Raw genomic sequence first — 23,763 nt, 5'->3', positions numbered from 1 at the left:
ATAAAAATATATAAAATAAATTGAATGGAGGCGAACTCACCTAATTGTAACAGTAATAGAGCATAAAATTAACGAAGATAGATGGTTAACGTCCATATAAACATCTATCTTTGTTAGTAAAACCAAATTAAATCAAACATCTTTTTTTGATACAGCATAACTATTGTAAATCCGATTTGTGTATTTACTATAGACAATTTACATAGCTACATTTTTCTATTTATTTATGCTTCTTTAGATTGTCGTTAAAATTACAACAAAACCTTGAATTCAATCTTTTCTTATCAAATGAAATATAGGATTCAAAAATATACCTACAAAAATATTTACTTAGATTTTAACGTCTATTTTGAAAGTAGTATCAATTTTTGTTCATACTTAAATCATTCATTTTTTTTCATTTTTCACATTGTCTGCATTATTCAGTTATTTCATCTCTGTAGTAAAATGTGTAACGACTACTGTTTTGTATAAAACTTTATACCTAAGTACCTTACATGTAAATGAGGATAAATAAAATATTTAGAAACTTAAAATTAGATGTTTATTATTTACAAAAACCATTAAATAAGTTTTATTATTATAACATAATATTAATAGTCAAGTAACAACCTTTTTACAAACCACATGACATTTTCATTGCAATGAATGAGTGTTAGATGGAAATCATTAGATGAAAAAATGTTACAAAATTACTTTAAAAATTAAAAAATACAAATATATGTTTCATGTGTTTGTTTTGCATACATAGTAAATTGTATTTTCAAATAGTACATTACGATACAAGTGCGGGAAAATAGATTATTGTCATTGTCTCGTGTGGCGTTTACGCCGAAGCGAAGGGAGGGTGGAAAGGCACGAGACGAGAAACTCTTTCCCGAACGTTTATCTTACCGTATTTTTCGATACGACGTGTCGAAAGTTCGTTTTTGAACGCACGTTTCTGGTCGAGCGTGCGGAAAGTACGTACTTTCCGCACGGAATATTGAAATATTTTGTTCATGAATAATCATTACATTTAGTGAAAATATAAGATTTTGAAGTAGCTATTTTATTAAATCCTTTTTAGTCACAAAATGTATCTGATTAAAATTGAAACTATGTTTAACACTCACATCTACTCACATCTGTTCATAATTCAATTAGACTTTCTTTACAATTTGTACAACATCTTCATCATTCAAAATGTGATCTTTACCAACTTTTTGCGGTTGATGTTTTACAGAAGCTCCCCATACAAGAGCATACTTGAATTCTTTAGCAATACTTCTATGAAGCTTGTTGCAAAAATCTTCAACACTACGCCTATCTTTATTCAAAACAACTGGAGAATTGTAATCTGGCAGTTGGCCCTTTGGTTTTGTGTAAATCCTAACAAGTTGTAAATATTCCCACATTTTTTCCAATAAATCATCAAAGTTCCACTTATGATGGGCTGATATTGGTACACAATGTGGTATTTTATAAATAATATCCAACTCCTCTATGCTTATCTGATCAATTTTGTTTAATAAATAAATACAAGGTATGTATATACGATTACCCTCGATAACATCAATTAAATCATCAGATGTTGCGTCATATCTAAGTGTGATATCAGCATTGTGTATTTTATATTCTGATAAAATAGTTCTAACAGTATCTAGATCAAGCTCCGACTGCGTACACGTAGTTTGTAAATTTATACCACCTTTATCTTTTTTCCTAAAGTTAATATTCGGTGGCTGTTTGTTTAATCTAATACCAAATCCCTCCAATTCATGCTCTATCAACCTCTTATGTCCAAGTGGTTTTAAACAATCTAGGACAATGAAAATTAAACTGCAAGTTCTAGCTACAGCTATCACTTGTCGACCACGTCCTTTGCCATCCTTTGCACCTTCAATGATACCTGGAAGATCCAGAAGTTGAATCTTTGCTCCCTTGTATTTAATACATCCAGGAACTGTAGTAAGTGTAGTAAATTCATAAGCAGCAACTTCCGAGTAAACTCCAGCTAATGTGCTGAGTAATGTAGACTTTCCAACCGACGGAAAACCTACAAATCCTATTCGAGCATCACCAGTTTTGGCAACTTCAAAACCTTGCTCTCCACTGCTACCTCCTCCTTTAGGAGTGATGAGTTCTCTTCGCAACTTTGCAAGTTTAGCTTTGAGTAACCCTAAATGACCAGAAGTCGCCTTATTCTTTTGGGTCCTGGCCATCTCAGCCTCGATAGCTGCTATTTTTTCTAAGATAGTACTCATTATGGAGTCTTATTTAGAAATTGTTGAAGCACAAAATTTACAAAAATTCTTATTTAGCAACTATCACTCAATAGTTTGTGAAAAAATCTAACAAGCCATAGCCATACATGTTGTATGTTGAACAATATGACCAATCAATTGAAGAAGGTAATTTTGCTGAAATAAAAAAATGAAATAGTTATTGAAACAATTCTTTTATTTAAATTAGATTTTCATACATTCATTAAAACAGTCTTTTTATAGTTTTCACACTATTCTTGATCAATTAATATTTATAAACACTTGAGTCTCACCTCTTTCCTCCCAAATAGTCTGCAACAAAAAAAAAGAAAAGCAAAGTTTAATAATTTGCTAACCATTTGAGAAATATTAATTTATTAAAATAATAATTTCAGTTGGTAGTGCATGTAATGAATAATCATTAGTATTCATGATATTGGTAAAAGGTGTCATCATTTGGCAAACATTACACGTGTAAAATATAAAAAATTCACAAAAATCCATTCTGTTTCTCACAAAAATATTCATGCAAATGATTATAAAAAGTGCTTGAATGATATTATTTTGAAAAACGAATCGTTAATGCAATTATATTAAAAAGATGTTTCTGGATTAAGAAATTGATTATAAAATATGTGACTATCGTAATATGTGACTAAGAATCTCACCTTTCCTCCAATGATGATTCATTGGAGTTTTTAATTAACAGTTCATATTTGTAAAATATTTCATTAAGTAACAAATAAATCTAAATATTGATCGATTGAAACCTGAATATACGTTAACAAAACCTAAAAAAGAAATTGAACAAATTTCTAGGTTAACCTCGCTTTCGGCCGTACTCTACCCAGTTCACCATACCGTGGAGAAATGAAGGAAATGTGCGTCACAATTCATAAAGAACTTCCATATTGTCAAAGCGGCCAAATTTCGAGTGCCGACGGATGAGGGATTTCACCTTTCAACATGAAATAAAAATCTACATAGATGTGTGCAAACTAACCTAGCCCTAAGGCTAACTTTCCAATACTCCAATAGATACGGAATCCAGTGTTCGGATTCGATTCGATCAGCGTTGCATTATGTTAATAGGACTGTGAAGATGGCTCCCGGGTTTTTATGGGAAATTGCTAGCGAAAATGGGAAAACGGCATTAATTCCGCTAATTGTCCCTGATACTCGTAGTAATTTCCCATTTTCGATTAGTCAACGGGAAATGGGTGAAAATTGGCATTTTCTCCTGGCACCGGAAGTGGCCTCTTTCTCTAATAATTGTTGTTGAATAATTACGGTTGATGGCTTAAAATTAAGATTTCAATATCTCCCGTCATCCCCCGTATTCGCATTTATGCTAAATGTTACTCATTTTAAATAAAAATTGTTCATAACTTTGATGCTTTGAATGGCGGGAAATCGGTGTCAGTCCGTATTTCTGCGTTCCGTGGTCCAGATAACACAGCTGGTGTCGCATCATGTACTGGACACTAATTGTTAGAGTCGTCTGCTCTTAAACAATAATAATACCTAATCTGATAATAATACTTTCTTGTACAGTTAACCTCATAAGCCATGTTTTCGTTTAAACAATTTTCCTTTTGTCGATATTCTATCCAAAATTGAGGAAAATGTAAAAATTAGTAATATGCGGCAGTTAGTCGATAAAACAGGTCAAACGTTTGCTAATCACCAGATATCCCTATATGAGTTCTACATTGCGTAATTATAATAATAAGTAATTCAAATTCTACTCAATTAACCATTCACATTTTATGTACATATACATAAATAATTTTTTCTAAGGTTTTCTATAAGTTTGTCAACATGCCAATTTTATAATTAATATTTTAACTATATAAAGTAACATAATTCTGAACAAAGTAATAAAAAAATTGAATTGACTAGTTAAAATTGAAAAAAAAACAATCATTGATCAAAAACTTATAGCTTAGTTTTATATTTGTTGAATTATTTAATAACGAACTTAATTTTACTTCCATTCTTCTTAACAATATAAAGTAATAATCCATTGTAGCATATTATAAAAATACTTCAATATATTGAAGTACTTATTGAAGTATAGAAAATACTTCAATACTTATTGAAGTATAGAAAATACTTAAGTACTTATTGAAGTATAGAAAATACTTCAGTATATTGAAGTATTTTTATAATATGCTACAATGGATTATTACTTTATATTGTTAAGAAGAATGGAAGTAAAATTAAGTTCGTTATTAAATAATTCAACAAATATAAAACTAAGCTATAAGTTTTTGATCAATGATTGTTTTTTTTCAATTTTAACTAGTCAATTCAATTTTTTTATTACTTTGTTCAGAATTATGTTATTTTATATAGTTAAAATATTAATTATAAAATTGGCATGTTGACAAACTTATAGAAAACCTTAGAAAAAATTATTTATGTATATGTACATAAAATGTGAATGGTTAATTGAGTAGAATTTGAATTACTTATTATTATAATTACGCAATGTAGAACTCATATAGGGATATCTGGGGGCCTATTCTGAAAAAAAATTTTAGCACGGGGCCTATTCTGAAAAAAAATTTTAGCACATGTCATAAGCATTTATCACATCTAAAGTGATTAATTCTGTGGTAAACTGAAGTGACAAACTGATTTACCACAAAATTTTTTTTCAGAATAGGCCCCCTGGTGATTAGCAAACGTTTGACCTGTTTTATCGACTAACTGCCGCATATTACTAATTTTTACATTTTCCTCAATTTTGGATAGAATATCGACAAAAGGAAAATTGTTTAAACGAAAACATGGCTTATGAGGTTAACTGTACAAGAAAGTATTATTATCAGATTAGGTATTATTATTGTTTAAGAGCAGACGACTTTAACAATTAGTGTCCAGTACATGTATGCGACACCAGCTGTGTTATCTGGACCACGGAACGCAGAAATACGGACTGATACCGATTTCCCGCCATTCAAAGCATCAAAGTTATGAACAATTTTTATTTAAAATGAATAACATTCAGCATAAATGCGAATACGGGGGATGACGGGGGATATTGAAATCTTAATTTTAAGCCATCAATCGTAATTATTCAACAACAATTATTAGAGAAAGAGGCCACTTCCGGTGCCAGGAGAAAATGCCAATTTTCACCCATTTCCCGTTGACTAATCGAAAATGGGAAATTACTACGAGTATCAGGGACAATTAGCGGAATTAATGCCGTTTTCCCATTTTCGCTAGCAATTTCCCATAAAAACCCGGGGGCCATCTTCACAGTCCTCACCTATCTGCAGGTAACACGAATACTTTCTAGGACGTCGCTACGACGAACTCCTGCTTAACTTTAACGCATAGAAAATTTAGTCGGAGTAGACCTCAGGATACGTTTAAATAATCTCAGTAGCATTCTTAAGGATCAATTATGATAATAAAATATCTCAATAATTTTTGTGTTCGCGCAGATTTCAAATTACACAGAATGACATGGATAACCGCTTTATTCGTGTTATATATATGATTTAAAGACTAAAATTTTGCGGAAAGTTGTTAAATGTATTCTATTGCTATTATTGTGTTTATAAGACGCTAATTTAAACATCTCGAGTATATTTTAGCTTAAAAACAACGTATTACGTACATGTCATATGTCAGAATTCGTGTCATTTCGTGAGTGTCAGATTCCTTCTGTAAACAGCCATACATGGAGCATCATGGAAACTGTCATGTCATGAACCCCGCGTACCATGCCATGCATTATAAAGATTACAAATTTTTCAAAAGTTTATTAATTAATTAAAATTAATTTAGAATATTGTGTTCATTCTCAAAATCAGTTTGAAATTCAGTTAATCTCTCTTATTGTTTATCCTTTTTCTGTTCATCACACTATTTACAGTGAATGTGAAACGTGAGAAGTACCTGTGTATACATACAATAATTGCATTAAATAAATATGGAAGTGTAAGTAATGATAATGTTTGAATTGATTCAAGAGTTGTTGTATATGTTATGTTAATTATAAAAGAAATCTTTGCAGATTGAATGACTGTTCGGCATATCTTAGTAATTACGAAGTCTTGGACATTTTAAAAAGTATTAAATCAAGCAAGAAGCAAAAGGGACAAAATCAGTTGGCAACAATAACGTATCAAACAATAAAGTATTTAGAAGATACACCCTGCTCTAAACAGTCTCCTGAGAAAATTGATGCATTTCTGAAAGCCTTAGACTGTTTCAAATTGACAAAGGGTGAAAAATTAACTTTATTGAATCAGTGCCCTAAGACTGACATTGAAATACAATTGGTATTTATATTTAACAATTAATTTATTCAAGAGGTGAAAGAAAGTTAAACTGTTGATCTTTTATGAATTTTATTTACAGATTGTTGAAGAAAGTGAAGAGAGATTATCAGAAGAAGACGTTGCAAAGCTTTTAAGAGTAATTGCAGAACATTTAAATTTAGAGGAAGAAAAAGAAATACTAGAAAGTTGACACCGTTTATAGAAGAATGTTGTATTTAATCTTATTTTTATATACATAAGTCTATAATAAACATCATTTCATTGACATAATATTGTTCAGTAAATAGTCTTGTGCACAAACTATTTTATTGACTTATTATCTCTTTTGATCACCAAGATCATCTATCGAATCCTCATCAATCTGTAAAAACAGTTATTTTAATTAATAATTTTGAATATCACAAAGAATAGAAAATTAAAAATATTTAAGAACCTGAGGCCACTTTTCTGGGATCACATCGAATAAGTCATCTTTGACATCACCTTGTATCACAATTTCATCCTCCCCAGTTACACTAGATCCACATGCAAATTTACTACCAAAGAACTTTGCCGCTATTTTCAAATCGATATCTGGATAAAAAAAATGTATGTATATTCTATTATATAGTAAAACTTTAAATATTAATCATGGAACTTGCTGTTATTGTTACTTACCAAAAGTACTCAGACCAGTAACAACTGTGACAGATTTTTTCTTTCCCCTTGGAGCTCTGGAAACTGTAACTAATTTTTGTACTTCTTCTTTTTTTTTTGTCTTAAGCATGCCTTTTCCTCCTCTCTTTTGTCTTTTCTTTTCATCTTCAGTACTACCAGCTTCTGTAGTAGAATCATCCACTAAAAAGACATGCAAAGTTATTATCAAGCGACTTTTTTATTTTTACATCATTTTGACCATTCCCTACCTAATTTTACTTTTTCGAACTCAGAAGGTAGATTCTTTTCTAGCCATTCTTTACATTTAGGATAATCTGGATAATACTCACAATACTACAAGAGAGATTACAATTAATCATAGTAAACAAAATAATGTAAAACCTGTCAAATATTGTCAACTTTCTTAAATTTAGCTAGTTAGTTTTAGACTAGTGATACAGACTGAAGAACTTAATTTACCTCAATGGGCAGTGAACAATTTCCACAATATTGTACTTTTATTGGATAGACAACATTTGGATCAGGACCAACACGAAGTTCTGGTTGACTTTCTTCTTTTACTTGTTTGTCTTCCTCAGTTGACATTTTGCCAAATTTTAACCTATGATTTGAAACGATAAGATTATTCGTAATCTCGAGCAATTATCATCAAGAAAAATTGAGAATCGTAAAAAATTCTAACACTTTTATAACATTATTTAATAAAATTGATTTGTTCAATAAAAATGTAAAATACACATACGCAAAAGTTTAATCCACTTTCCGAGAGGTTATACGACCAGTATCTACAGCTATGCCTACTGCACCCGGCAATCCCCGGCGAGTCGTTTGATAAGTTAAGACTCGAGAGATCCAAATCTCAGGTCTTTTTATTAATAAGCGCGTGGTTCTGTGCTTACTCGATGTAGTTTTCACCTATGATATTTTCTATATTCTTGTTGAATTTTCGTTATTTTTCTGATAACAAAGACAATGATTGTTTTAATTAATTTTTATTATTTTAAAATTAATTTTAATGTTTTACTTTCAATTTATAGTTTTAAATATTAAAGAACCTCATAATTACTTTGTCAGCTTGCAAAGCTCGATTGTGCAGAACTGTTTTTTCGATACTTATATATTATTATATAATATAAGATTTTTTCTCTTATATATTGGTCAATATATAAGCTAATACTTCGACAAGTATCTTAATTAATACATTTTCATTATAAGTATATAACTGTATTGAAAGCGAAATGTATACAACTAAGCATGAATATTTAGTTTAATTCTTAAAAATTCATAATTATTTAACGTTGAAAAATCTTTGAAAAATTTACGCATGATAGTTACCTAGCATTTAAGGAGTATTTTTTTATTTTTACACAAATTTCGTAAGCTTCAAAAATATAACAAGTTATATAAATGTTAATTTTTTTTAATTAACAGTTTTAAAAATTTCAAATTATACTTCTTAGTAGCAATTCGAGAAATATATGTGATAAAACAAATTCATAAAAGAGAAATTACCAAGAACAATTTTATTAAGCGAAACATAACTATATTATCAAATAAGAAAGTAATTGAATCCATAAATGAAGATTATCAGTATGCTAAAATAATAACAAGCCACTAGTAAAACAACAAATTACACAGTTTAAAGAAATGCTAGTTCAAAAATTAACGCCAAATAGGCACATGCGCTGTTGTTCACGGCGTACAGCTGTAATCTCCAGCCAATCAGCAGAGATGCTACTGATCGGTCCCAGTGGAAGAGACCGAGTAGCATTGATTCATTGAATCGGCGCAGGCACGTGGTGCTTGCTGTGTGCGCGCGCGCGAGAGAGAGGAAAAAGAGATAGTTTCGTTGCGAGCCCCCTCGTCAAGAGACGATCACGTTCACGTCGTAGTGCAGGGAGAATAAGAAATAGTTGCAGTGCTGCGTCGTCGTCGTCGTCGCCGCCGCCGCCGCCGCCACTGCCGCCGCCGCCGCCGCCACTGCCGCCGCCGCCGCCACCACCATCACCACCGCCACCACCGCCTCGAAAGAGAGATAAAGAAAACGCGGTGCCGTGTTCACAGAAAGCAATAAAATACAAAGAAATTATCAATTGTGTCTTTCTAGTAGAAGGGAAAAGCAGAATAAGAAGGGACGGAAAAAAGAAAATCGTGGTGCAGTTTGAGTGTAAACGAGTAATACAGAAAGGGATAAAGCAGAAAAAAAAATCAAAAACGATGGCACTAGGCTCGCAGGTCGAGACGGCGCAGCAGGATGAGACGACGAACAAAGTTCAGCTCCGAAACAGCAGTAGCAGTTCGTCAGCCGGTGGTAAGTTTGTCGCAGGGAATTTCGCGTTGATTGTTCAACTTGAGTTATGTCACGGAAAATTCGGGCCACGGCGGCGAGCGAGGTTAAGGGTACAAGCGGTTTGCCGTTACGTAACATCGCGTTTCGGGAGAGCTCGTTGAACAGCAAGCGCGAGTGCGCGCCTCAGATATACCTTCACACGTGCTTTTCTCGCCGGCTTGACTTATTAAACACGACGACTATTTGAGAGGACAGGAACCGATGATAAGGAGGCAATTGTACAATTTATACATGTGCCTTGTGATGTTCAATTGACGATGAATTTCTGATCGATTACTCGTGCAGTCTTGATTTCGGGTTTTCTTTTATGGGTTTCCTTTACTAATTGCACGCGTGTGCGTACGTCGCAAACTCAGCTAGCTTCGGCTTCGATAGGTGAGAGACGACAAGAGAGATAGAGATAGATTCTTATATAACACACTTGTACAAGTAGGAAAAATGTGGTCCCATGGAGCGTTTGCGCTTGAAATTAGTGGAATCTACTGTTTCTCAATTCCCCGAGAATTTCAATCGATGAATCGAGGAAAAAATCAAAACGGATACGCTCGTTTCTCATTGTCATTAAAAATATCGGCAATCAGCACACTGACGAATTACTTGCAATTAACCGTTAGACGAATAAACGCGTATGTCTCGTGCATCTGCACCGCGAGTGATATAACCAAAATTTATGCGAGTCTTCGTAGCGATTCGCAATCCGCCCAAGCGTACAAAGTTCAAGTCTCGGAAAGCTCGCGAAAATTGACGACGACGTTGTAGCTTCGCTAAGCATTGTGATATCAAAGTCCATTTATCGCAGAAACAGAAAAAAAAAGTCCAAAATAGCAGCCGCGCACGTGCTCTCCCCTCTTGATTTGACTCGAAATCGCGCGTGAATGAATTGTACCTCGCACTCACGCACACGCACGTGCGAAAAATACCAAGCGCCGAATTCGAGTTACTTGCAAATTGTATTGCATTATGCGTGCTTCAATGCACTCGCCGTGTCTATATCAACTGAACGGGAGCGAAGAATTAGATTTGATGTTTGGCAAGTTATTTATTATGATTTTTCGGACTGCAACAGGGTTGATTGTTGTGCGAGATAGACTATCGTATCCTAGATTTTGTTTTTTATTTTGGAATTTGTTGAACAACTCGAGCACGTGAGATTATGCGATGTGATTTTTATCGCTGGCTTTGTCATTATCACTTGATATTTCAATTCGCATATACTCTCGTTTTATTTTTTGTAGCTGCATCAAAATTGAAATTTGTTTGAAAGGTAGGCTCGGCGTGCGGTGTGTTTGGCGATCAAAATTAACATCAGAAAAAGGAATGTTGATTTGCTTAGTTCTTGTGTATTAACAGTGCTGAAAACGACTGACCATTGAAATAAAAGTCACATTCACATTCATGCATTATATTAACACCCGCGGCTTCTCTTTCTACTCTTTCTCTCTCATCGTTCAGGCTCGATTAAAAAAGTGCCATTTACAATTCCCCATACAGAATTCATGTAATATTCGACAGAGAGGAGCAGATGACTATTTACGTACTCGGAAAAAGTGTGTATAGTATAGTGGTATAGTCGAGCAAGCAGTATCAACAAACTGATTGACGATTATATTATCCATCGCGTCACGTGTACAGTCTCCTCGAAAAATAGAAAGTACACAACCGAGTCTCGAGACTACGTGGAATGAAAATCCTTGGTCGGATCTGGTTGTCTGGCGTCTGGGACGCGCGCGTGTCCATATTACCGCGGAGTTAAAGCGGACGTAGACGGGGGCCAAGCGGCGGGTAGCAATCGATAAAGCGCCAGTCTGGTAGCCGCACGCGAAATTGAAGCGCGGTCGTCGCGCTGCGCGCCCGCACAATTTGATCGTTGTCCGATTCGACGCCCGTCTCCCTGCCGACGACTCGCGAGACGCTATCTCGGTCGTTTATCGCGCGATCGCGCTCTCGGTAAGCCGTGGCTCGAGACTGGGCTGGCCAGGCGAGGGAGGAGGCGGCCGATAACGGCCCGAAAATCGAGATAGAAGAGACGTGTTATTTTGGCCGCGGCGGTTTTACGTAAGCGGTGAAAACTAAAGCACGTGCTCGGCCTCGGCTTACGTAACGCGGCTATCCATCAAGCGATTTGCAACCCGCGTGCGCTTCGTCCGTTCACCCCTGTCACCGTGGCGTCTCGCTCGCCTTACGCCAAACCGGAGCGAGCCTCTCGCAGCGTGTAGCTCTGCCTTGACCTCACGGCGCGCCCGATGCAAATGCGCTCGCGCGTGGGACCTCTGGGCCTGCTTGTTTCGCTTTTCCGAGTCTCGTTAGAGCACTCGTCGTTGCTCTTGGATATCCGTTAAGCTGGCGCAAGCAAGCCAACTAAAGCATCGGAACGGGCCATCTCTCTCTTTCTCTCTCTTTCTCTATATATATATAATCGCTGCAACCACGCGTTCGTGTAGTGTGGAGTGCGTATGGTAGTTGCACAGTGCCGGAGAAAAAAGTAAAATGTACGCTGATCGATTGATTTGTTTACTCGAGTGCGTGCTCGAGCGGTTAATGGCTTCGCTTATTCTCTCTGCTTTATTGTATAGCTGATTCTGCGCTAATCGCCGCTTCGCCATCCACTCCCCGTTTTTACTTTTTTTCTTTACAAATTGACTGGACAGATTATTGCGAGAAAAGTGATAATCGGCGAACGGAATGCTTTTACGCAACGGAAATGAGCGTAACACCAGACGCAGAAATCGCGATTTTCTTGCTCCTGGCGCAGTTGAGCAATCGCCCGTGAGACGCGTTGACTTGACAGCGAAACGTAGCAAAAAAGAAAAAAAAGAAAAAAAAAGAAAAAAAAAAAACAGTCCGACCGACCGTTCGCATAATAACGGATCGCGCACGCTCGCGAAAAGAAATGTTGTCCCTCTCGCGAAGATAATGGAGGTTATCGTACGCTTGGCTTTTTTTTTCGCGTGTCTTGCAAAGGAGAGGCTCGCGCACATATGCAGCGAACGTTTTGCAATCGGCAATACGAGCGCGGCGATGGCTATCGGGGCCAAACTGTTCTGCCGGGGCAAACGAGCGAACCGGCCGCGAGTCTGTTATCTTTTTTTTTCTTTCTTTCTTTCTTTCTCGCCTTTGCCTCGGCCGCGTACGCAGACTCGCCTGATCGCCTCTTCTTTACTTTTTCGGTTCGCGTTAGGAAAAGGAGAGGGAGGGCGAAAGGCGTGAAAATCGAAGGACAATTGTCGTGGCAGAAGTACGCGAAAGAAAGGTGATTAGAACGGATGATATGCCAGACAGGCGCGCTTTCGGACCGAGTGAGAGATAGATGTATAGCGTATATAGAGATCGAATGAAAATAGTACGGCATTCGGGAGAGCGCACTATTTACATTGCCGTTTATTTATAAAGTGCCCGGCTTCCTCTTGTTCTTTCTCAGTGCGCGTGCTCGCGTATTCCTTATTTGTCGTCGTCATTTTTACGATGTACATACGTCGGACTCTGGATATTATGCTTTCGCATCGGGCTTATCCTTTCGTACTTATAAAATTCTTGGAGTAAGAACGACAGTGGTGCGTTTTAATTTTAAATTAGGCATCTTAACATTCGTGCCGTTTTCAGGGCAAATTGTCGAAAAAATGATAAGAAACGGGAATTACTGATGGTGTGTTTTTTTTTAATTCTGGGTATAATTATTAGCTTCCTATTTGTAAAGATCATTTAAAAAGCTGCTAGAAAACAAGGAGAATTTTATTTTTCATCTGAATGTGAATATGTTTTTTGTACATGTATTAGTTGTCAAGTTAGAACTCAGATTTTATTTCAATTTTTTCTTATTATACATATCTACTCTATCAATTTCGTAACTGCGTATAATGTGTAATTTAGCTTTAAAGATTTGAATCCGTATTATTATTTGTAACATTCAATTCTTGCTCTTATCAAAATTAATACGTACGAGTTATAGAAAATAATGATAATCTCAAACGATATCTAAATGAAATTTAACGAATAATTTCAAAAAGTACAATTCTGTCTATGCGCAATATATCTAATTGAATTACATATTTCTTTCTAGTTCCAGTAGCAAAGCAAAATGGAGAAAACGTCAGCAATGCAAGTAACTCGCTGGAGAACGTTGTTGAAAAAGGCGAAGTCGAAGCTACCAAAGAAGGCGAAAAAGAAAACAAAGACGACAAAGACAGCAAGGACAAGAACAAAGACAAGGATGCCGCTAATGAACAAGAAGTTGTTTTTATTCAAGATATGGGTTTCACCGTGAAAATCGCTAGTCCTGGTGCCGAACAGTTCGACATTCAAGTTTCCAGCATGGAACTCGTTCAGGTTGGTATTTTTGCATTTGCATCATTTCATCTATATAATTCAGCAAGATAACGATTTGATTTTGCGTTGATATTAGTAACAATAACACACGGCACATTCAATCCGATAAGTTCGTGCATGGTATTCAAATAAGAACGCAATATAACAATTGTACAAAGATCGTTGATCAATCAAAATCAGTCTGTTCTCTTACAGGAAATTCATCAGCTGTTGATGGACCGTGAAGACACATGTCACCGCACATGTTTCTCGCTGCAATTGGACGGCAATACTCTTGACAATTTCGCCGAGTTGAAGAACATCGAGGGACTGAAGGAAGGCTCAGTAATTAAAGTGGTCGAAGAGCCGTACACGATGCGCGAGGCACGCATTCACGTTAGACACGTTCGCGATTTGCTCAAGTCCGTCGATCCAGCGGACGCTTACAATGGCGTCGAGTGCAGCAGTTTGTCGTTCCTTAACGTCGTTACCAATGGCGATATTCTCGAGAAAAAGAAATCCAGAGCCGACTCGGTTGATTGCACCCCACCCGATTATATTATTCCTGGGTGTAAGGAGAGACCGTTACTACCTGTACAGCCTCAGATTAAAGAACAAAAATGCCCGCCTTGTCTGAAGGTATATTAACTATTTTTACATTTGATTCGCTGTGTATTTTTGGAGTCGTAAATCTTAAAAATTACGTATATTAGTTCATTTTTTAATATATTCTTTTAAAAAATATTACGTACCCACACAAAAAGTTTCGCGCATTTCTAGCTTCTGTGAAAAAATACAAATATAATCAGTCAACTAGTGAGTGGAAAAAAAATTACTTAAAATGAGCAGTAACATCGTTACAGTCGAATAATTTACTTAAAGAAAGAAAAATTACACGTACTATAATTTTTTACTTTAAAATTGCCTGTCTAGCTTTATCTTATAATAAAGTATAGAAAATTGAATTTGTGGTTCGAAATTTACAATTATTTATTCAACACTTAATAATACCAATAATTAAAATAGTTCATTACTATTTTCAAATAACATTTACATTCTGCAGGTGCTAACGACTTCAGGCTGGAATCCACCACCCGGTTATCGCAAGTTGCACGGCGACCTGATGTACCTGCACGTGGTTACACTCGAGGAAAAGCAATACTATTTAACAGCTTGCGCTCGCGGTTTCTTCGTCAACCAGTCGACAAAGGAAACATTTAATCCAAAGCCCGCATCACCTAGTCACCTCTGTCACAGTCTTATCGAGTTGTTGAATCAAGTTAGTCCGGCATTTAAACGTGGTTTTGCTGCAATGCAACGTCGCCGAACTCAGCGACATCCTTTCGAAAGGGTTGCTACACCGTATCAGTTGTACGCGTGGGCGGCACCGCAGATTGAACATACTATTGACGCGATACGCGCCGAAGACAGTAAGTATTATGATTATTACAAGTCACAAGGATCTGTAATTTGCTTCAATACTGGTTTTTCTGCTTTATAGCGTTTTCGTCGAAACTAGGTTACGAAGAACACATCCCTGGTCAAACTAGGGATTGGAATGAGGAGTTGCAAACGACGAGGGAGTTGCCGCGCAAAAATCTTCCGGAAAGATTGCTCAGAGAACGCGCGATATTCAAAGTATTTCGTTCTCACAATAATCCTACAATATTTTATTTAACATTTCATTGCAGTCAAAATATTAATTTTTGCTACCAGGTGCACAGCGACTTTGTAGCAGCTGCAACTCGCGGTGCCGTTGCAGTGATCGATGGCAACGTTATGGCTATCAATCCTGGCGAAGAACCAAAGATGCAGATGTTCATATGGAACAATATATTTTTCTCCCTTGGTTTTGATGTTCGTGATCATTACAAAGAACTTGGCGGCGATGCTGCTGCTTTCGTTGCACCGCGTAACGATCTTCAAGGTGTTCGAGTGTATGCGGCTGTTGATCTTCCTGGTCTTTATACTTTGGGAACCGTTGTTGTAGACTACAGGTACAAATTTTTATTCCTATTTATGGTGTATTTTTTAATATTAAAATGAAGCTAGCTTTAAAATCAATGATATTTTTTACAAATCTTATTTTAGGGGTTATCGAGTTACAGCGCAATCCATCATTCCTGGAATTTTGGAGCGCGAACAAGAGCAATCCGTAGTTTATGGATCTATTGATTTTGGGAAGACTATTCTTACGCACCCAAAATATCTTGAATTGGTAAATACATTCTTTTAGAAAGAATTAAATAAATATTCATTGTTAGCGATTTAACTAAACTATTGGCATTAAATTTTAGTTGAATAAAGCCGGTCAGCAACTGAAAATACTTCCGCACAAAGTTATCAATGATGCAGGTGAAGAAATTGAGCTTTGTAGCAGCGTTGAATGTAAGGGTATTATTGGAAACGACTCGAGACATTACGTATTGGATTTGTTGAGAACTTCGCCTCCTGATGTTAATTTTTTAAAACGTATGTTTGAAATATGTTTTAATGTACGCGATGAAATATTTTTTTTAACAATAAAAATAATTTTTTCTTAATTTTAGTTGAAGGAGTCGAATTAAGCAAAGAAGCACGAGCTCTTGGCTTTCCAGTGGAACATAGGCACAAATTAGCTTGTCTTCGCCAAGAATTAATTGATTCTTTTGTTGAATCAAGATATGTTCAATTTATCAAACACGCTGCCGTACATTTGCAACAACTGACATCAGTTAAACGAAATCAAAAGGAAAAAGAAATTTGTGCAAAGGTATGTCGACTCAGGATGAATATAATGAAATTTGATCACGTACTAATAAAAAATTATAATTACAGGAAGATAAAAAGGAAGAGAAACAAAACGATAGAAAAGATGAAGTAAAAGAGGATAAAAAGGAAGAAAAAGAAGAAAAAGAAGAAAAGAAAGATGAGAAAGTTCCTGTCGATAGCAATAAAGATTCTACTCAATCTTCGATCGAAGCTGACGAAGCCAAAAAAATTGTTGAAAGCATCACTGACTCAATCACGGGAGGTGAAAAACAAGAACGTGAGTACAACTATTCAAGAAAAATATTTTTTTCTAGTATTTGGAAACAGTGCCTCAACAATTCTTTTATTTTTTTCCAGTGGAAGAAAGTACAAAGGAAATCGTTCGCAGAGCAGCCACTGCAGTTGGCAGCTTGCGCGAAGCGGAGTTTGACATAAAGTTCAATCCAGATGTGTTCTCGCCAGGAGTTCTTCATCCAGATTCTAATGGAGCAGCTTTAAAGAAACAGAAACAATTGGTTATTGATGCTGCAGATTTCTTACTTACTGTCCAACTTCCAACTTTTGTATGTATATTCCGAAACCTGATGTAAATGGAAAAAAAAAACATTATTTTAATTTTAACTGTTTTATTCAAGATTCGGGAATGTTTGGATCATACGCCAGCTGCCATGGATGGTAGTACTTTGGTAGAAGCCTTACATGGACGAGGAATAAATGTTCGATATCTCGGTAAACTAGCAGCTATGCTTGCAGCAGTTCCTCAACTCCAGTACCTTCATCGCATTGCTGTATCTGAACTGATACTTAGATCAGCAAAACATATTTTCACTGCATATATGCAGGTTTGTTCCACGAATTCCTAAATTTTTACGTTATATCGATGGTGACAGAAAATTCATGGTATTCAATTTCAGGGTGCTGAATTTATGAGTTTATCCGCTGCTATAAGTCATTTCTTGAACTGTTTCTTATCATCTGCACAACTTGCTCATCCACAACAAAGCCTTGAAGAATTACAGAGTAAAACAGCAAAACGTCGCAATAAACGAAAGGGAAGAAACAACGGACCACAGCAATCCGAAGTCGAATGGGCTTCATTGACGTCTAAATCGCTTTGGCAGCAAATCAAAGCTGACTTAAAGATGTATTACGATTGGGAGTGTCCTACGCCAGAGTCGCTTGATGTGGCTATAGATCACTTCCGTTTACAAAAAATCTCTCTGTTGAGAGCATTTTGCATCAAAACGGGCATTCAGATATTATTAAGAGAGTATAATTTTGATAATAAGAATCGCGCTACCTTTTTCGAAGAGGATATTTTAAATATTTTCCCAGTGGTTAAACACATTAATCCAAGAGTAAGTAATCTACAAAAATAATTAAATTAATGACGTATAAGTCGATAAAAAATAATTGAATTTTTTCTCTTTAAAAAAGGCAAGTGATGCCTACAATTTCTACACAACTGGCCAGAATAAAATACAACAGGGTTATTTAAAAGATGGCTACGAGCTAATTAACGAGGCGCTTAATTTACTCAATAATGTTTATGGTGCCATGCATCCAGAAATCGCACAATGTCTGCGAATGCTTGCGAGATTAAATTATATAATGGGCGATCACGCAGAAGCACTTGCAACTCAACAAAAAGCCGTCCTCATGTCGGAACGAGTTAACGGCATCGATCATCCATACACCATCACTGAATACGTGAGTAAATCAATTGAAAAATGTATTTCGAATTTATTCTACACGCTCTTTTTTATGTTTTATCAGATTCATTTAGCTTTATATTCATTTGCCAACGGACAAGTTTCTACATCATTAAGACTTTTGTACAGAGCAAGATACCTCGCCCTTCTCGTGTGCGGTGAGGATCATCCCGAAGTAGCACTTCTCGATGTAAGATTTAAAAACTTTTCATATTACAATAAAAAATTTGTTTTTCACGCAGACAAGTATAATGAAAGGTTTGACTTTCAGAGCAATATCTCACTGATTCTACATGCAGTTGGTGAATATGAGCTTTCTCTGCGTTTCCTGGAGCATGCACTTTCTTTAAATTTGCGCTACCATGGTCCACGTTCGCTTAAAGTTGCCGTCTCATATCACTTGGTCGCACGGACGCAATCGTGCATGGGTGATTTTCGCGCAGCACTGAACAACGAAAAGGAAACGTACGCAATCTACAAGCAACAGCTTGGTGAGGATCATGAGAAAACAAAGGAGAGCAGCGATTGCTTACGTCATCTTACCCAGCAAGCCGTTGTTTTACAGAAGAAAATGAATGAAATTTACACTGGCAAAACGGGTGTCAGTCTGCCACCCATTCAAATCCAACCACCAAGCATGGGCTCCGTACTCGATATGCTTAATGTCATCAATGGTATACTGTTTGTACAGATTAGTCCTGAGGATATTGAAAATTTCAAGGCGGAAATTGCTAAGCGTGAACCTGCTGCTACGGTCACCACTCTTGGTGCTATAAACAGCGATGATGAACCAAAGAAAGAACCCGTCGAGAGCTGAGCTCGCGGCACTATTTGAGCCTACGGATGCACTCAACGCGGAGCTTAAAGAAGTCTCCGTTTCTCCTGTATGCGGAGAAATGGCGACTCGCGTGTGAGTTTCTTTTTTCACTCTTGAAAACGAATTTTTACACTTTTCTAATCGATATGTAGTTATTGGAGATAGTATTTTTATTGGCTGTCTTTACTGATTTGCAAGTTTTGTAACGTAAAAAATAAAATAAACATAAATTGCTAACAAAAAATATTAAATTAGAATTAAGAGGATTGTTAAAATCACTATAAAAATTTTCGAATCAAACTTTGTAGAATAAATTTTTTACAAAGAACTTTTACTTTTGGATGTTTATTGAAATATTACGGATTGACATAAAAAATAGATCAGAGTGCTGTAATTCAAAAACTCGTGGTCGATTGGAAATGATGATTTATATGTTCCCTGTTAAGTATACTACTACAGCAGTTGAAAAACGTCACTATCTTGTTGCAAAGAATTGTGAATCAAGTGTAATTTTTTTATGTGACGAATGCGACGATAATAATGTTATTGGCTAATACGTTATAATATTGATAAACGGTAAGAATCTACAAGTGCCACGTTGCAAACGATTATGGATATAATTTGAATAATATTTACGTTTCAATTTGTATTTTTTGACTAGGAAATTTTAGAAAGGAGACGTTAGCCTGGAAGCTTTATTCAGAACTGATGAAGTTAAACAGGCATACTAGTTAGTTAACAATGTATAAGTTTACATTGCCTCACATATGTTGTTAAATGAACATCATTATCTACCAGAAAAATAGTTTATAAGTAATTAACTTAAATTTCCTAGTCAATACTCAACGGTTCTATGAAAAATAAAAAAACAAAAACAAAAACCAGAACAAATAGATAAAAGTTAAAAGTAAAGTTTTGTACTTGACGAAAGAAGTGTGATCCACATGTGTAGTTTTTTTAAACACAATTATTACTTACGTTTCATCTTCAATTTTTACCCTTTTCTTATTTTCAGATTATGTATAAACTTTATATCATTTTATTATATCAGCGATTAAAAATATATTGAAAACTCCATCTACAAACTTATTGGTAAATTGTTTTTGCGATGTTTCAAGGTGTTACAATTAAAAGACTGCACAGATGAAAAATTTATTTGATCTATAATCGTTATATAGAATATACTGTAACGCAATAACTGATTAAGGCATTGACTAATGAAATTAAAAAATTACGAAAATATAAAGATCAGTGTTGAAAATTTCATTGGTAGAATGTGATGGAATGGGATATATGGTCTACAAATATACAAATTTACCATCGTGTAACATATATGCAGTAACTAAAAATATGTTAAAGCAAGTACCAAAAGTGCTTCCTTCATCTATCTATTAATTTCATACCAATTTTAAGTATAGTTACATTTTTTATAATATTCATTTTATTTTCAACTTATTATAATTGCATAGACAATTGTAAGTTTTTTTTCTAAATTTCTAATAATAAAATATAAATTTGAATTAAATGATACTACAACGTGATATAGTCACTAAATAAATCATTTTGTTAAAATAAAACCAAATAATATCGCGAAAATGTTAATCAAACTTTTTTGTTATTGTAGTGTTCAATTTAGAAATAAGCAGCGTATTGTAGGTAGCTCTAGACACGATCAAATTGTTATCATAGCATTAATATCCTAAAATGCATGCTTTGTTAAAGCTCAAATATGAAAATATTACGACAGTTCATACAACTAGGAATTGAACCCAGGCGTCAAAAATAAAATGTAAGTCGTTAAAACTTTAGACTATTCATTCTGCTATCGATTACAAAAAATCTTACGTAAACGTAACGCGATTTGTTAAAGCTATTCGTTAAAGCTACGTGATTCAAAATATTGAAAGTAATTAAAATTTTGTCAATTATCAATTGCGCTTTTATCAACCTAGAACTCATTTTATGTATCAAAACAAAAGACAGCAGCTTAATAAAATATTGAAAGCATCGGAGGAAATGACTTATGTATCATCTGTTTTTATTGTTTTTCTCTCTATGTTTGTTATGCCAAACATCATATTGCACTCGTTAGTGAAACTGTACCATACATATATATTAGCAGATAAGGATTAATCGAAAAAAAAATGAAGTTGAATACCTGATTTACATATTTATCATCTGTTATGTAACTTGGTAAAATGACACCACGATAAATAAAATCATTTTATATACAAAACTTATAACATAATCTGAATTTGTATATTTCTTTTACCTGATAAATTAATAACTATTTATTCTGTCTCAATTTATTCTTCTTCCTTTTTTTCTTATTAGGTTTGCTTGGCTGCTGTTTGCGGAAAAACTCGCGAATATTCAATTTATTGACCAAATATTGGCGAAGCATTTCTAAGCTTAATTTACCTCCACAACCACTTTCATAAATCATACAGATTCTCAGCATTTTTTCGTTGTTTGAATCCTCATTTTCACTCTCTCTTTCGCTGTCATATTTGTCGGATTCGTTATCTAAGCCTTTTTCTCCTACAAGAAGTGTACATACTAAGAGAGGATCTTCATTTTGAGTATTTGCCTCATCCTGTTGTTCGACTTCGAGGTCAGTTTCAACCTTATGTTCAATTTGGAGGTTTTCAGAATCAACGGAATTTATGTTTTCCAAGCGTTGCTTTTTTAAAGCTTCTTCACGCTTAGCCATACGTCTTTTTCTTCGAGCATGCGACCATGTATCTTCATATCCTGTCAGCTGACAAGCCCAACAAGGACTGTCATCATCGTCTAATCCTATTTCTTTCATTTTTATCTAAGAATACACAAATTATTTACTATTTTATAATAATATACATGTAATTTTAAATTATAAATTGCAAAAACATGTTTATTCTTTTTCAATATACTTTGGTGCACTACATATACATACTTTCAATTCAGAAATCCAAATTTTCAATGAAGATACAACTTTGTCAAGAGAATTTAATCCATCTTTGGCAGGAAATACTATATCCATTGATTTATCTTTTTTTAACTTTTGTATAATTGCTCTTGTTTTGGTCACTGGTGCAGTAATCAAATTAATTTCATCTTTTTTATTAAATGTCCAAGCAATACCCCATCTGCAATTTGACAATATAATTGTTTATCTGTCATTAAAGTTAATAGATTAAAGAGAGTACGTTTTATAAACCTCTTAGTAAAGCCTTGACAAAATTCTGTCCAAGTCATATTGGATATACCATTCTTTGTCAATTCTGTTCTCAAGTATCCTAAAGTACTTTTTTGTCCAAACATGGTTGTATATATTTTTACTTGCTCTTTATATTCAATACTTTCTTGAATTAAACGTGAAATAAATTCTCTTTCTCCACCTTTAACTGTTAATTCATTGTCATTTCCAGTCTGAGCATTTCTTGGTGGATCTTGTTTAGACTTTTTGCCTAATCCTTTATCAGTTAAGAAAAATGGTGGGTTGCACATAACAAAAGTATATTTGCTATTATCTTGTAAAAGTTCCTTTAAAATACTTTCTTTTTTTACTAAAACCACTGTAATAAGTAGTTCATAAACATTTAGATTATATTAGATGATTTTACTAGCATTTTATTTATTTTACCTTTGATAAAATCTGTTAAATCATTTTTTTCAATGTTTTTCAAAGAAGATTCTATACTATCTGAATCAATTTCTGTGCCAGTCATTTTACTTAAAAAAATTGTAGAAAATAAAAGTGGATAAATACAAGTTGCACCAGTTCCTATAAATAATATATTTTTTTTTATTTATTCGATTGAAATTAAATTTTAATTTTTTGAATACACACCAATGTCAATCCCATGTACATCAGACAAATCAGTAATACCACTGTGTTTTAATAAGTCTTCAATCCACAAGATATAATTCAATCTTAAAGGAAGTGCAGGTACTAAATTTTTTGAAGGAATATCAATATCCAAGTTAAAATCATGTTTCAATAAAGTTTGTGTCAAGACTTTCAAACTTTCTTTATCCTTAAAATTTATTCGTACTTTGCCTGTAATATCCTATGGATGGTAGTCATAATATTTATAATGTAGTCATGGATATTCATTGATAATATTAGAAATAATTTCTGGAGTAAGGGCTTACTGTGAATACGATTTTCCGAAATTCAGGATACAAATTTGCCAAATGCTTGAAATTGGGCTCTTCTTTATACTTGTTCCTTTCATGCATAAATCTCCTCAAGGACATTTTGTTAATAAAATATATACGTTATGTATATAAACTGTATTAAAATTTTTTTAGAAACCCTTTGCAATTAAATGTTCAGATACATTTTAACTGAACAATTGCGTTGAAAAACGTTGTTTATAATTAAAAAAATTATTAAGCCACATACATACATGCTGTGCATTTTAAAGGTTGAAAATGTATAAATATATCAGCCAAAGATACGATGAATTGCACTTCTGATTGCAAATTTATTTAGAAAAAACAAGCAAAGCAGCAATGTAAAATATTAAAAAATAGTGAGCTGACTCGCCGGTCAAAACAATTTGCGTGTCTCGACCTCCATATACTTTACTCCACCATTCCTCCACCACTATTCCGGCAAGATACGCATGCGCGAAGATTA

General features: G+C 34.7%; 5 protein-coding genes across 9 annotated transcripts; 2 read left to right on the top strand and 3 right to left on the bottom strand.

Moving 5' to 3' along the window:
• Nucleotides 1–607: 607 nt before the first annotated feature.
• Nucleotides 608–3,229, bottom strand: LOC131671119 (GTP-binding protein 128up). 2 transcript variants are annotated; one of them, XM_058947321.1, is made up of 4 exons: nt 3,108–3,229; nt 2,915–3,037; nt 2,540–2,558; nt 608–2,402 (listed from the first exon to the last, which is right to left on the bottom strand). In XM_058947321.1, the coding sequence occupies exon 4, from the start codon at nt 2,244–2,246 to the stop codon at nt 1,143–1,145; it is 1,104 nt and encodes a 367-aa protein (XP_058803304.1). In that variant the 5' UTR covers nt 2,247–2,402; nt 2,540–2,558; nt 2,915–3,037; nt 3,108–3,229; the 3' UTR covers nt 608–1,142. The 2 variants fall into 2 exon arrangements, with proteins under 2 accessions (XP_058803304.1, XP_058803303.1); XM_058947320.1 differs by having other exon boundaries at nt 2,915–3,194.
• A 2,231-nt stretch (nt 3,230–5,460) lies between these two features.
• Nucleotides 5,461–6,856, top strand: LOC131671144 (DNA-directed RNA polymerase III subunit RPC9). 2 transcript variants are annotated; one of them, XM_058947351.1, is made up of 4 exons: nt 5,461–5,536; nt 6,139–6,203; nt 6,280–6,547; nt 6,627–6,856. In XM_058947351.1, exons 2-4 carry the CDS (start codon nt 6,196–6,198, stop codon nt 6,735–6,737), a joined length of 387 nt encoding a protein of 128 aa, XP_058803334.1. In that variant the 5' UTR covers nt 5,461–5,536; nt 6,139–6,195; the 3' UTR covers nt 6,738–6,856. The 2 variants fall into 2 exon arrangements, with proteins under 2 accessions (XP_058803334.1, XP_058803333.1); XM_058947350.1 differs by lacking the exon at nt 5,461–5,536 and having other exon boundaries at nt 5,543–6,203; nt 6,627–6,855.
• Nucleotides 6,739–8,064, bottom strand: LOC131671143 (density-regulated protein homolog). Its single transcript, XM_058947349.1, has 6 exons — nt 7,947–8,064; nt 7,664–7,805; nt 7,453–7,537; nt 7,205–7,384; nt 6,981–7,120; nt 6,739–6,908 (listed from the first exon to the last, which is right to left on the bottom strand). Exons 2-6 carry the CDS (start codon nt 7,787–7,789, stop codon nt 6,864–6,866), a joined length of 576 nt encoding a protein of 191 aa, XP_058803332.1. The 5' UTR covers nt 7,790–7,805; nt 7,947–8,064; the 3' UTR covers nt 6,739–6,863.
• A 946-nt stretch (nt 8,065–9,010) lies between these two features.
• On the top strand, nt 9,011–19,136 carry LOC131671137 (clustered mitochondria protein homolog). 2 transcript variants are annotated; one of them, XM_058947341.1, is made up of 16 exons: nt 9,011–9,515; nt 13,612–13,877; nt 14,073–14,495; nt 14,920–15,286; nt 15,358–15,494; nt 15,573–15,853; nt 15,948–16,074; nt 16,154–16,328; nt 16,406–16,608; nt 16,674–16,884; nt 16,965–17,170; nt 17,243–17,449; nt 17,522–17,965; nt 18,045–18,317; nt 18,384–18,509; nt 18,591–19,136. In XM_058947341.1, exons 1-16 carry the CDS (start codon nt 9,422–9,424, stop codon nt 19,134–19,136), a joined length of 4,086 nt encoding a protein of 1,361 aa, XP_058803324.1. In that variant the 5' UTR covers nt 9,011–9,421. The 2 variants fall into 2 exon arrangements, with proteins under 2 accessions (XP_058803324.1, XP_058803323.1); XM_058947340.1 differs by having other exon boundaries at nt 14,058–14,495.
• A 2,054-nt stretch (nt 19,137–21,190) lies between these two features.
• LOC131671141 (U6 small nuclear RNA (adenine-(43)-N(6))-methyltransferase) lies at nt 21,191–23,706 on the bottom strand. 2 transcript variants are annotated; one of them, XM_058947347.1, is made up of 7 exons: nt 23,274–23,706; nt 22,969–23,188; nt 22,762–22,902; nt 22,336–22,693; nt 22,072–22,264; nt 21,409–21,954; nt 21,191–21,325 (listed from the first exon to the last, which is right to left on the bottom strand). In XM_058947347.1, exons 1-6 carry the CDS (start codon nt 23,376–23,378, stop codon nt 21,424–21,426), a joined length of 1,548 nt encoding a protein of 515 aa, XP_058803330.1. In that variant the 5' UTR covers nt 23,379–23,706; the 3' UTR covers nt 21,191–21,325; nt 21,409–21,423. The 2 variants fall into 2 exon arrangements, with proteins under 2 accessions (XP_058803330.1, XP_058803328.1); XM_058947345.1 differs by lacking the exon at nt 21,191–21,325 and having other exon boundaries at nt 21,415–21,954; nt 23,274–23,412; nt 23,531–23,706.
• Nucleotides 23,707–23,763: the final 57 nt, after the last annotated feature.

This window comes from Phymastichus coffea, unplaced genomic scaffold, assembly GCF_024137745.1.
Source record: "Phymastichus coffea isolate CEN01 unplaced genomic scaffold, Cenicafe_Pcof_1.1 PCOF00119, whole genome shotgun sequence".
Classification (NCBI taxonomy): Eukaryota; Metazoa; Arthropoda; class Insecta; order Hymenoptera; family Eulophidae; genus Phymastichus; species Phymastichus coffea.
The sequence above is the reverse complement of the archived record's forward strand: the minus strand, read 5'-3'. Positions and strand labels throughout refer to the sequence as shown.

Coding starts and splice junctions, on each gene's coding strand:
- LOC131671119 (XM_058947321.1), bottom strand. CDS start 2,246: ATGAGTACTATCTTAGAAAAAATAGCAGCTATCGAGGCTGAGATGGCC.
- LOC131671141 (XM_058947347.1), bottom strand. CDS start 23,378: ATGTCCTTGAGGAGATTTATGCATGAAAGGAACAAGTATAAAGAAGAG. Junction 22,265..22,335: donor TGTCAAGGCTTTACTAAGAG/GTTTATAAAACG, acceptor GTCAAATTGCAG/ATGGGGTATTGCTTGGACAT. Junction 21,955..22,071: donor TTTGGATTTCTGAATTGAAA/GTATGTATATGT, acceptor GTGTATTCTTAG/ATAAAAATGAAAGAAATAGG.
- LOC131671137 (XM_058947340.1), top strand. CDS start 9,422: ATGGCACTAGGCTCGCAGGTCGAGACGGCGCAGCAGGATGAGACGACG. Junction 13,878..14,057: donor CCAGCATGGAACTCGTTCAG/GTTGGTATTTTT, acceptor AATCAAAATCAG/TCTGTTCTCTTACAGGAAAT. Junction 16,075..16,153: donor ACCCAAAATATCTTGAATTG/GTAAATACATTC, acceptor ATTAAATTTTAG/TTGAATAAAGCCGGTCAGCA.
- LOC131671144 (XM_058947351.1), top strand. Junction 6,548..6,626: donor CTGACATTGAAATACAATTG/GTATTTATATTT, acceptor TTTTATTTACAG/ATTGTTGAAGAAAGTGAAGA.
- LOC131671143 (XM_058947349.1), bottom strand. CDS start 7,789: ATGTCAACTGAGGAAGACAAACAAGTAAAAGAAGAAAGTCAACCAGAA. Junction 7,121..7,204: donor TACTGGTCTGAGTACTTTTG/GTAAGTAACAAT, acceptor TTTTTTATCCAG/ATATCGATTTGAAAATAGCG. Junction 6,909..6,980: donor TCCCAGAAAAGTGGCCTCAG/GTTCTTAAATAT, acceptor CTGTTTTTACAG/ATTGATGAGGATTCGATAGA.